The sequence below is a fragment of the Eschrichtius robustus genome, chromosome 17 (genome assembly GCF_028021215.1).
Source record: "Eschrichtius robustus isolate mEscRob2 chromosome 17, mEscRob2.pri, whole genome shotgun sequence".
Lineage (NCBI taxonomy): Eukaryota > Metazoa > Chordata > Mammalia > Artiodactyla > Eschrichtiidae > Eschrichtius > Eschrichtius robustus.
The window spans coordinates 44,172,436-44,185,041 of NC_090840.1; the positions used below are offsets into that span (position 1 = coordinate 44,172,436).

Sequence of the window (12,606 nt, forward strand, 5' to 3'; positions counted from 1 at the left end):
TTCCCTGGTGGTGCAGTGGTTAAGAATCCGCCTGCCAGTGCATGGGACACGGGTTCGAGCCCTGGTCCTGGAAGATCCCACATGCTGCGGAGCAACTAAGCCCGTGCACCACAGCTACTGAGCCTGCGCTATAGAGCCCGCGAGCCACAACTACTGAAGCCCGCGCGCCTAGAGCCCGTGCTCCACAACAAGAGAAGCCACCGCAATGAGAAGCCGGTGCACCACAAGGAAGAGTAGCCCCTGCTCACTGTAACTAGAGAAAGCCCACATGCAGCAACGAAGACCCAATGCAGCCATAAATAAATAAATAGATAAATAAATAAACTAAATAAAGAAAACAGCACCTGGCTAATTGCCAGCAACTGGGATAGGTGCAGTTGTATATAAAGTACTAACTTATCCCACTGCCTCTTTTTCCCATTCCTTATGTCTTCTCCCTACCTCCTTAAGGTTTTTTACAGCCCACCTTTGCCAGAAACCACATGAGGATTGACTCTCTGGGGACATTTGAGGTTCCAGAACATCTCCATTTCTGAGGGGAATCCCTTGATTAGTGATTTTGGGCTGCACCGACAGCCTGGTCCTCCTTCCTTTGGACCAAAGATACATATGCCCAACCTTGTAATAAAAATGTGCAGCCACATGGCTGGGATCTACAAACAGGAGATTATAGAGTTTGGGTTTCAAGCAAGTCAGACAAAGTAGAGAATGCTGGAAAATCTATGACTGACAACTGTGGACTAAGGCAGAGACTAGGGAATATCACCAGTTTTTAAGAATCAAGCCAGAGGTCAAAATTTTGCTGCTTTGTTTGGAGGAGGGGAGAGTACATAAGGGCAGAAAAAATGTCACATCTGGAATCTTGAGGAGGTGGTAAGATTGATTCAGGGGTATTGCTGTGGACACTCGATGTGGAAATAAATGTCTTCCTAAGACAGAGACGCCTCTGACTTTGGTGCTTTGCTGTAAACACTGCTGTGGAGGAGGCTGTCTTACACCATAGACAAAGCAGGTCAGGAGTTCACACAGGGGGAGATAAAGCAGCAACTGAATAGATTATGGCTGTAAATGAATTGCCACACTCAGTGGGAAAGGTGTAGGACTCCACTGGAATTTGACAACCTGAAACCAGAAAATAAAGGACAGTCTACATATAAATGCATCCACTATAAACATAAAGATATTCTATAATAGCATCATAGAATATTTACCAGGATAGGCCCTTAAAATTCATCTGATCTTCAAAAGAAGCACATTAAAGTTCAGTATATAAAATAAAAGAGTAGTTCTAATATAAGAGGATTGGGTAAAGAAGAATCCCAGTGCTCTGCCTGGACCCCCTAAGGCCCCTGGTGGCTTCTGAAAAAGCTTCTTGCAACAGTTTGAAAAACACCAATCTGGCTCACTCTTTTATAAGCCATTTTGCACTCATGACTAATTTCATTAAATATACTGATATCCTTATTCATAAAGTTGTATCAGTATTTTAATCAAAAGTATCTCCTACCCAAATTGGTATGTTATAGGATTTTGAAGAATTTTCAACAAAAGGAAGAAATAGAAATCTGTATCCACTTGGCTAAAAATAGCTGTGCGATTTTGGGCATGTGGCTATGCTGGAGTAAAAGGATTTGAGACTAAGAAATGAATCGTAGTTGCTGGAGTGTGGTAGAAAGTTAAGATACCCATGTCCCAGCTGTGGCTTCTGCTTCCCTGCTCTTTGCTAGTTTAGCCAACTCTACCTACCCTTCCAGATTTTCAAATGAAACCGTCAATAAATGGGGAGGGAAAAGACGTTAAGTCAAAAGTAAGTAACGGTAAAAAATTTCACAAGTCGTGTACTGAACAGTATTAGAAAAATAGTCTGCTTGAATATTCTCATTAGTAAAAGGTTAACATGCATCATAACTGTTAGAAATTTTTTTATAATCCTGTGATAGTTACATTTTTAAAAATCTGAAGATCAGTAATAGAATTGTTTTTGATTACTGGTTATGATTAAAAGCATAAAAGTTTGCATGGTTTTAAGAAAACTTTACACCCTATATATCAAACGTACACACACAGATATATATACATATGTTTTAAATGCTTAGTTTCTTGAAATTGTATATCTGAATTAACCTAGTTGTAAGAGTATATAATCAATATAAAGTTATGATTAATGTATAATCTAATTGCAAGAAGATATAATTCTATAATAGCATATGATTTTAATTTATTGGAAGAAATTGTTCTATTTGAAATGTATTTTTTTCCTTTATGAAAAATTTCAGTCACAGGTGGGTAGTAAAGTGATGTGTGAAGAGATGGACCCCTATAGTAAACCTTTTTACTTATTTCAATTTATACATTTTCTTGCAAAAGAAAGCAAGGGCTTAAATGTCATAATATTATGTGTCACAAAACTTTGATTCACAACTGCAAATTTTTCCTATGGAGTAACTATTAAGATGATGATATGTGATACTTTTGAGTAAACATGGTACTAACATAGGAAACAGAACATTATTAGAAAGAATTTAATCAGAAAATAGGGCCATGTTTTTAAAAATATGTTATTGTTTAACAAAAAATTTTAAATATTTCGGGGCAAACTGTTGTCCTTAAGGAAGAGATGATTCTTTTAAAGAGAAATACATGACTAGATTGGAAATGTTCTGCACTTTACAGCACTGTAGCCACTAGCTATATATATGGCTATTGAGCTCTTGAAATGGCAACTAGAGTAACCAGTTTTTTAATTTACATTTCATTTTAATTAATTTAAATGTAAATAGCTACATGTTGCTAGTGGCCACCATATTGATTGTACAACATGGATCTAGATAGTATGAGTACTTTGAAGGAAAGCATTAGATTTTCCATCTAATTTATTAGTTGCTGGTATATATTTTTTGTAATAAGCATTAACTAAGTAGTAATAGTGTAATATTGTTAGCTTATAAGAAGAATATACAAATAGAAAATCCATGCTGAAATAAATATTTGTAGTGTATACTCTATTCTACCTGATTAGGATATTACAGAAGTAGAAACATTTCATGCATTTGGAGAACTAGAAGATTGAAAATACTTAAGTATTTGGGGGGAGAAAGGGCTAAAGGGGAGAGAGATAGTGAGGAGAAAAGGAGAGTATGATAAATGGCAGAGACAGTGAAATATGTGAAAGCAGTAGAAAATATAGAAAATTATTTTACAGTAAATCATGCAAGGGTGATATAGGAAAAAAAATGATTTTGTATGCAGAAAGGGAAGGAATTTTGTTTTCTTTTGTTTGAGATCATGAATCATGTCACCTGATAGATTTAAAGTTCTTTATTCTGCATGTGTTTATCGTATAGATCGTTTTATTTTATGTGGTAAAACATATTTTGAATGATTGACACTGTTATGGCAAAAAGCCAGTACCGCAGCGGTAGCGTTTACAAAAAGACTCAGTCGAATGGATTCTGACTTGAGTTTTTCCTGTTCTTTGGCGGGGACACTTTTGTAGGCAGAAACTGAATTACAAAGGGCCACAATGGATGCTGCTCGAACAACTCGCCATCTGGAGGAGACTATTGACAGCTTTGAAAAGCAGAAAATAAAGGATATAAAGGTAACAAAGTAACTGTTAAAGTTCAAAATATGTTTTCTAACCTTATTTTTTATTTAAATTTATGACAAATTTAAATTACTGATTTTTTTAGTCCATAAATAGTCTGTGTGAAAAAGATGTAAACAAAAATATATCAAATATTATTTTCTTATGGAAACAATGGTATTTAAAGGGGCTCCATTCCCAACCAGAGGCCAGATATTCAAATGTTATTACAAATAGTGTTAATCACAGAAAAATGACATTTATTATGCTTTTATGTATCAGGTACGGCTCCAGGCACTTTACATAAATTATCTTTTAATCTTTACAGCAACCCCATGAAAGTGAGGTGGTGTTATCATATATTATGTAAAAAAAAAAAAAAAAAATTAAGCAGAGATATAAAGTAACTTTTCTGAAGTATCATAGCCAAAAGTCTGAACTATAAACCAATTATGTATTTTAAAAATCGGTGCTTTCCATTATGATACACTGTCACTAATTTTAATAGCTTATAGGTTTCTAATACCTACATACTATCAAATAAATAAGAGTAGCTAACCACATAAACTTGCATCCGCCAATAAGAATTGACTTATTATAACACATCAGTAGACATTCAGGATCATGGACTTGAGAAGGTCTTCAGTGACTTTCTCATAGGCATCTTGGAAAGATTTGGAGGATTACTTACGATCACTTTATGTCCTTTAAAACAAGTCATCTAAGGATGCCTTTTGGCTCACTGCAAATTTTCCTGGAACAGCTTTTAAAGAAAAGTATTTTTTGTCATTTTAATAACTTATTAACAAAGAAAATATCCTGCTTTCAAAAGTTATGTTCTTATCAATAAAATAGGCATTATCTGCCACTCAATTGTATCATTCCTCTCTACAATCCATGAAACAACATTCATTTGCCCTTTTATTTTTTTTAAATTTCCTATCATAATTTCATAGGATTTCAGAGCTTTGATTTTTCTGATAGCCAGGATCAAACGTCTCTACTTTGGTCCTGAAGATTAAAAAAAAAAAAAAAAAAAAAAGTAAGCCTTTCAATTTACTCCGCACTCTGCTGTGTAGATTGCTACTCAGGAAGAGCACCTTAGGAGCTGCCCTGAGAAAAACCCTCTTACCGATGTAGGAGAGTGTGGGCAGGGCATAACATTTTACAACTGCTGACATCCTCTCTTAAATTGAGGGAGAAGGGAAGGAAGATTAAAATAATTAGCTTTAATCTGAAAAAGGAGATTGGAGACTTGTCTGATTCATTGCCACCTAAGGGCTTCTTTAGTGACTTGGGAGCCTGATTCCTCACGCTACCACTGTTCTTCATGCCTACTAACTTCTCTTTTACACGTGGCAATCTGTGTCTCTGATCTTTAGGCTCACTTCAGTGTTCCATCTGCATGCTGGCCAACTCTACAGGTGTTTTTAATCCCATGAGCATCACCAATTACAAAACGGGCAGAGACAGTGAGTGCAGAATTCCCAACTACAATTCCTACGACCTGGGATTTCCTGAAGCAGTAGGACATGGAGTAAGGGACTGCACAGTGGAGGGTGCACAGAGAAGAAAAGGGCTTCCAAGCTTCTCTCTTGGCCTGCTATATCATGACCCTGGAAGAGGGAAGTCTTGTGGTGGTCCCAAAAATAAAAGAAGACAGGAAAAAACCTACTTTTTTAAAAATAGAGAGATAATTCATATACCATACAATTCTATTTAAAATGTACAGCTCAGTGGTTTTTAGTGTGTTCAGACATGTACAACCATCATCACTCAATTTTAGAACATTTTTATCATCTCAAAGTGAGGCCTAGTACACTCTAACTTTTACCTTCCTGCTCCCCCAGCCTAAGCAACCATCACTAATCTCATGTCTCTTTGGATTTGGCTATTCTGAACATACATTTCATATGAATGGAATCATAAAATACATGGCTTTTGTAACTGGCTTCATTCACTTAGCATGCTTTCAAGGTTTATCCATAGTGTAGCATGTATCAGTATCTCATTCCTTTTTATGGTGGAATAATATTCCATTGTATGGATATTAACCACATTTTGTTTATCTTTTCATCAGTTGATGGACTTTTGGATTGTTTCTACCTTTTGGCTATTATGATTAATGATATAAACATTCATGGACAAGTTTTTGTATAGACACATTTTCATTTCTCTTGGACATTTCATTTCAGTTCAACCATATAACCTGCTGAATTGCTGGTTCATATGGTAACTCTATCTTTAATTATGTGAGAAACTGCCGGACTGTTTTCCAAAGTGGCTGTGCCATTGTATTTTCCCACCAGTAGTATATGAGGGTTCCAATTTCTCTGCATCCTCACCAATACTTGTTGTTCATCAGACTTTTTCATTATAGCCATCCTAGTGGGTATAGAGTGGTATCTTATTGTGGTTTTGATTTGCATTTTCCTGCTGATGCTTATGGCCATTTGTATATCTTTCTTGAAAAAAGACTATTCAGATCTTTTAATTGGGTTATCTTTTTTTTATTGCATTTTAAGAGTTCTTTATATATTCTGGATACAGATCCCTTATCAGATATATGTTTTGCATTTATTTTCTTCCATTCTGTGAGTTCTTTTCACTATCTTGATGGTGTCCCTTGAAGCACAAAGCTTTTTAAATTTGATGAAGTCCAATTTATCTTTTTCTTTTGTTGCTTGTGCTTTTAGTGTCATATCTAAGGATCCATTGCCAATCTGAGATTATGAAGATTTATCCCTATGTTTTCTTCTAACACTTTTATAGTTTTCTTTGATGCATTTGAGTTAATTTTTGTGTATCATGTGAACTGAAGGTGTTAAACCCCATTCTTTTGCATGTGACTGACTACCCAGTTGTTCCAGCACCATTTGTTGAAGAGACTGTTCTTTTCTCATTGAAGTCTAGGCAGTCTTGTTGAAAATCAGTTGACGTGGTTTTGTTTCTGAACTCCCATTCTTATTGATCTATGTCTATCCTTATGCCAGTACCACACTGTCCTGATTAATTAACAGTGCTTTGTAGTAACTTTTAAAATCAGGGTGTGTGAGTTCTATTTTGTTCCTTTTTAAGATAGTTTTCGCTATTCTGGATCTGTTGTAATTCGGTATGAATTTTAGAATCAGCTTGTCAGTTTCTACAAGGCAGCTGGGATTCTGACAGGGATTGCATCAAATCTGTAGGTCAATTTGAGGAGTACTGCCATCTTAAGATTAATTATTGAAATCCATGAACATGGGCTGTTTTTCCATTTATTTAAATCATCCTTAATTGCTTTTAACAATGTTTATAATTTTCAAAGTGTAGGTTTTGTGCTTTTCTCAAACTTTTTCCGAAGTATTTTATGATTATTGATGCTACTGTAAATGGAATTGTTTACTTGATTTCATTTCAATTGTTCATTGCAAGTGCACAGAAATACAGTTGATTTTTGTGTACTGATCTTATATCTTGCAATCTTGCAGAACTCATTTATTAGGTCTGATAGTTTTTTGCAGATTCCTCAAGATTTTCTACATACAAGATCATGTCATCTGTGAAAGTGTACACTTTTAATACAGACCCCCATGACTCTAGCAAACTCCCAGAAATATGAGTTCCAGAGATTAATACTAGAGTCTGTTAAGGTTATGAATCTCTGTTCTCTATGTCTTTCCTCCTTACTGTCAAATTGTTCCTTTTCCAAGTTAGGCCTCATTTGAGATGTTTTATGATAAAGAGGGATGCACAGATCCTATACCCAAAAGCCTCGAAAATCAATCAGAAGGGTTACTTTACCACCCCCTTATTTCTAACAAAAACGATATTCAGATATTGCCACGTTGATTTTACCATGTCTGACAAACACTTCTGTTTGTGAGATAAATTCTTGGAAAAGTCAAAACTGTTGATCCCGCTCATGTTTTGGGAGAAGCAGACACAGAACATTCTTTTTTTGTTGTTATGAACATTCTTATTGTACCTGTTATCAGGCTACTGCTTCAGATGGAGGCAGAGCTTCTGGGTCTTTCTTTAACCTCCCTGGGGGTAGAAATGATTGGCAGTAGTGAGCACTGCTCATAACTGTATTAACTATGTTTGAGGTGGGGGTTAATTGACAAGTCCATCTGAATTTTAGCAGCAGTGTTAATTAGTAAGGTAGCACAATTTTTAGGAAAAGACTTTTCATAGGAACCTTGCAGAGAATCTGTCTTTCTGAGAAAAGCTGGTATGAACTTAGTTGTATAGAATGTGGAAGAAAACTCACAATCCTATTTGTTTCCCACGTAATGGGAAAAGTCATCAGTAATATGGTGTCAAGGGAATTTCTGACCTATGAAAACGATCTTGACCAGGGGTCACTCCTGGAACAGATAGGGACAGGAATTCAGTATTGGTAAAGTAGCTGACGTGAGCAAGAAGTAGCTTCAAAACTTAATTTTTAGTAACTTTATTTTGCTTATAAATAAATATGAAATCACCATGACTTTTTTTCATAAAATTATTGAGAAAAAGGTAATAATTCCACTGCTCAGAAATAAGCAGTTAGCATTTTAGTTTATATCCTTCCAGACTTTCTTTCTATGAAATATACACAAGAAATATACTAATAAGAATAATAACAACAACAAATATTTCTTAGACATTAACTATGTCACACATTCTAAGCATTTTATATGGATAAACTCATTTCCTCCTCACAGTGTCCTATGAGAAAGGTAATATTATTACCACTATACAGTTTTGTTTAAATGGGACCACACTATATGTAGCATCTCTTTTTAAAATTTAATATATCATGGATATATTTGTGCTGAGGAAACAAAGGTCCATATTGTCCGTTATGGCATCCTCATATAGTATTTTGCTGTATGGATATATCAATTTATTTAACCAGCCTTCATTGATGGACATCTAGCTTATTTTTGCAATTATAGATCTCATTGCATCATTAAACATCAGCCTTTTTTCTGGTCCAGTTATTCTTTTGGGATAAATTACTAGAAGTGGCATTCTCATTCAAAGAGCATACACACTTTCAATTTGGATAGCTGTTTTTAACTTCTGTCCACAAAGCTTTAACTAGTTAACATTTCTGCAGAACCTTACATGAGCACACCAATGTAACAATGATGAGTAGTAGTATTTTTAATAATAGCCAATCTAATAGTTGAAAAATCAGTATCATCTTAATTTGCTACAGTTACTACTGTTGAGGCAGAGTATTCTTTCATATATTTAATGACACATTTTATTTCTTTAGTAAATTACTCACATTTGACCTTAGCCTATATTTTTATTGTGTTGGCATTTTTCTTATTAATTTGTAAAAATTCTTTATATTGAGAAATTAACTCATTATATTACAGAGAAGATATGTTGCAAATATATTTTCCCATTTTGTTGCTTATGTTATGTTTTTACCACCTTAAAGTCTTATTTTTGCTGCCAGATCTATTGATCTTCTCCTTTTTGATTTCTGCCTTGGTGTCATGCTTAGAAAGGAGTTTTCATCCCCAAGATTATATAATTATTTGCTCATATTTTCTTCTAGTATTTGTATGATTTTTTTAATATTTTAAATATTTTATTTTATGCAGTTGTGTTTTGCATATGGTATGAGGTAGATGTCTAACTTTATTATTTTCAAATGGATAGAAAGTTCTCCTGACATTTATTAAATAGCCTCTACTCTGGAGAGCTGTCATTTCCCCTTTATTTGCCAAAATTATTAACAAGACCTTTTATGACTTTTTTGTTAAATATGCTGCTTTCTAATTAAACCAGATAGAGGCTTTAATGTTATGATAAGGAACAGTTTCTAATTTAGCTGGTTTACTCCTTGGGCAATAAAAATAGCAAACTTGTGCTGAGCACTTACTCTAAGCCAGTTACCATACTATACCTTTTCTTGGATTACATTTAATCCTTAAGGCAAAACCTAAGATGTTGAAAATAAGGAAAAAGAACAAACTGTTTAATATTACACAGCTGGTTTGTTTCCATCTTGATTTGAACCCAGGTTTATCTTACTCCAGAGCCCCTATTTTAAACTACTAGGCTACCTGCTTTGCAAAATACTTGCCAATGGGTAGAGAATTTCATATTAGCTCCCCCACCCCCCCACCAATAAAAATTAAGTACGTACCCAAATGGCCTTCTAGTCACACAAAATTGAAAAGGAGGAAAAAAAGTAATGCGTGAAGAATGCCTGTCCCTGACCATACTGACCCATTCCAGATTAGCAGATTACATGAGATCACTGAAAGCTATGTTTATTTGAGGAAAATTTTCTCTAAATATGAATGGATCTTTCAAAGTTGCACCACCTTTCTAGTGACTCACTGAAATTATTTTATTTTAAAAACACAATGTTTTTATGTTCTTTCTTATACCAGTTGTCATCTAATTCTTCCTTGCTATTATCCTCCTCCTTTCTGCCCATTTTCCCATGTTTTATGAAATTCTATCAATAGCTAGGAAAAAAAAAGTATAACTGGTAGTTTTTCCTCCTTACTATACTCAGGGATATAGCTGTCCTCTGTGATAATCTTAAGGCTTCATGGTTCTTGGGTCAAAAATTCCAAGTCTGGAATACTACCTTAGCAATGCCACTGATTCTCCATCACTGTTTTTGACAGAAGAGTTAACAGGGCTATTCCCATCTTAAATAGATATATAGTATATGTTTTGTCAAGAAATAAAAGGTCAAACTATAAAGGATTAAACCGAAGTATCACAAAACTTGAGAGTGACTTTTCCCTCATGTTCCAAGTAGTAAATAATAGCCATTTACTAATTAAAGCTACTTCTTAAAATGTTTTTTATCACTAATTGAAACTAAATTTTGAGACTGCAAAATGCTAACAGACTCAAAGTTGAGCTCTGTCTTTTAAAATGAGAGTGTAATAGATTCTCTTATCAGAGGATATGGATAAACCAAAATAATGTATCATTCTTCAGTGACAGACATATCAACATATTTTCAGGGCTTACTTATGAGCTAAGGGGAATATAACTCCTATAAAATGCTATTATTAAGAAATTGTTAGTTCAGAGATGACATCACATTCAGAGATTTTGGCATCAGGGATTTAATAACTATATTCAAATATTCAAAAAATATTTTAAATTATTTTGAATTTTTTCCATATTCCTCAAAGTTACCACAGTGAAATAGACTTGAATTAAGCCTAAACCTACAGATTTAGGTGTAATAAGGCTGTAAATGTTTGGATTTCATTAGTTATTAAATAGCGTGCCAGTCTATTAAAGATTTAGAATGTTCATTTGTAGAACTATTTAAAAATAGGAGTAATACCCAACTTACTTGAGTGATTTAAGCTTAACCCCTTACTTTCTAGCTAGTCAACTATCTTAGGAAGACTGACAAGAGAAGTACCAGCCCTAGTCAAAAGCTATTCTCCCTCTAAGGTATTCCTAGGTATCTGGAGATTCTTGGTGTGGAATCCGAAGTTGCACCTTGGCATAATGCTGTTTATTAGTCAGTTGCCAGTCCAGTATACCAGAGCACTTTGTGACCTATATGAAGTGACAGTAAAGGTCATTGTCAGTTATAGTTATAAGTCATTTATCCCAGAGCCCAATCTTTGCATTTAGCCCTACATATGTAGGGCAGCTCAGAAGGGTTACTTTCAACTACAGATCTATTTCCACTGAGTAGCAATCAGAAGCCTGTTAGTTCTCCCTTAAATATTTTTCTAATCCTTAAGAATGGAGATGGAGAGGGAAAAAAAAAAAAATCACAGGACACGAAGGGATATCTGTATGGCTACTTTCCAAGGTGCAGGACTACTCCTATCTGGGTGGTTAACACAGGAGAGCAGAAATGAAGGAAAATGAGTATTTGACTATTGCCTTCTAGCCTGACCCATCTCATCTATATTGCCCCTTAAAGGACAATGCTTGAGTATTTTCTATCCTATTCTTATTCTGCCCACTTCTCTTTACATTAATGCTCTGATTTTTTATTTTGATAAGGGACAAGATAACAAAAGGATAGATCCTATTTTATTGCAAACTTGTCTGGCTTGTATACTTTCCCTACCTACCAATTATCTCACCTCTGCTTAGATCAACATGCACATCTTTATTCATTCTCTTTGCTCGTGACCTTCCCTACCGTAAGTTGTCATCATCATGCTCAGAGTTTACCTGTAGTTTATTTGCGAAGGAAATGATTGATTCCAGCGAGAACAGCACAGTACAATGAGCAAGAGCTATAACTTTGAAGAATCAGATCCAAGTCTTAACATTATAGCTGTGAGCAACACTGGACAAGTCATATATTTGTAAACTGGAAAGCTCTATGCAAATGTATGGTGCTACTATCAGTAGTAGGAATGTCATTATTACCAAGTGATCCCTTTGTGGTTAGAGAATACAAGTATCATATAAATATGATGGTATAGAATTCTTGCCTAAAAACATTCTTTCAAACATCAGTTGGAGTTGCTAAAAAAAACAGCTTCAGAACTAAACTGCTTTAGCTAATACTTATAGGCACTCAGCAACAGAGTACATAATGACATACATTTTAGTCAAATCTTTTTTTAAATCATAAATAACTAATAGAAGAACTGACTAAAAAAGGGAAGTAAATAATAAGATAGGAAATATTTTGTGTAATTTGAAAGTTTTGCTGCAGAAGGTCTTTGCAACTATTTTTATTCCAGTTATCTTTTGTACTTCATCTGCCCTGTGGAAAAACAGATACCTCTGTATCTCATAAAATGCCAAGACTATATAGTAAGGAATAAATTTACTAAATTCATGAAGCAATTTATATGATTGTTTAAATTCAAATCCTTGTTTTTTTAGACTATATTTTCAGAATTTATCACTATCGAAATGTTATTTCACGGCAAAGCTTTAGAGGTCTACACTGCTGCCTACCAAAATATACAAAAGATTGATGAAGAAGAAGATTTAGAGGTAAGACTATGTCCATCTAAGCTCAGTTCTTCTATTGATATGGAAATGTTTAAAAGAAAGCATTAGTTTGGGTAAAAATA

The 12,606-nt window shown here is 34.5% G+C and overlaps 1 protein-coding gene across 2 annotated transcripts in view; it reads left to right on the forward strand.

Moving 5' to 3' along the window:
- CIBAR1 (CBY1 interacting BAR domain containing 1) overlaps positions 1 to 12,606 on the forward strand; it is a 32,569-nt gene that overhangs the window by 12,021 nt on the left and 7,942 nt on the right. Inside the window, exons 5-7 of one of the 2 annotated variants that reach the window (XM_068525857.1) lie at positions 2,277 to 2,282; positions 3,497 to 3,601; positions 12,413 to 12,526. In XM_068525857.1, the coding sequence (XP_068381958.1) occupies positions 2,277 to 2,282; positions 3,497 to 3,601; positions 12,413 to 12,526 (225 nt within the window). The remainder of the gene's footprint in view (positions 1 to 2,276; positions 2,283 to 3,496; positions 3,602 to 12,412; positions 12,527 to 12,606) is intronic. The other variant, XM_068525856.1, reaches the window with a different exon arrangement.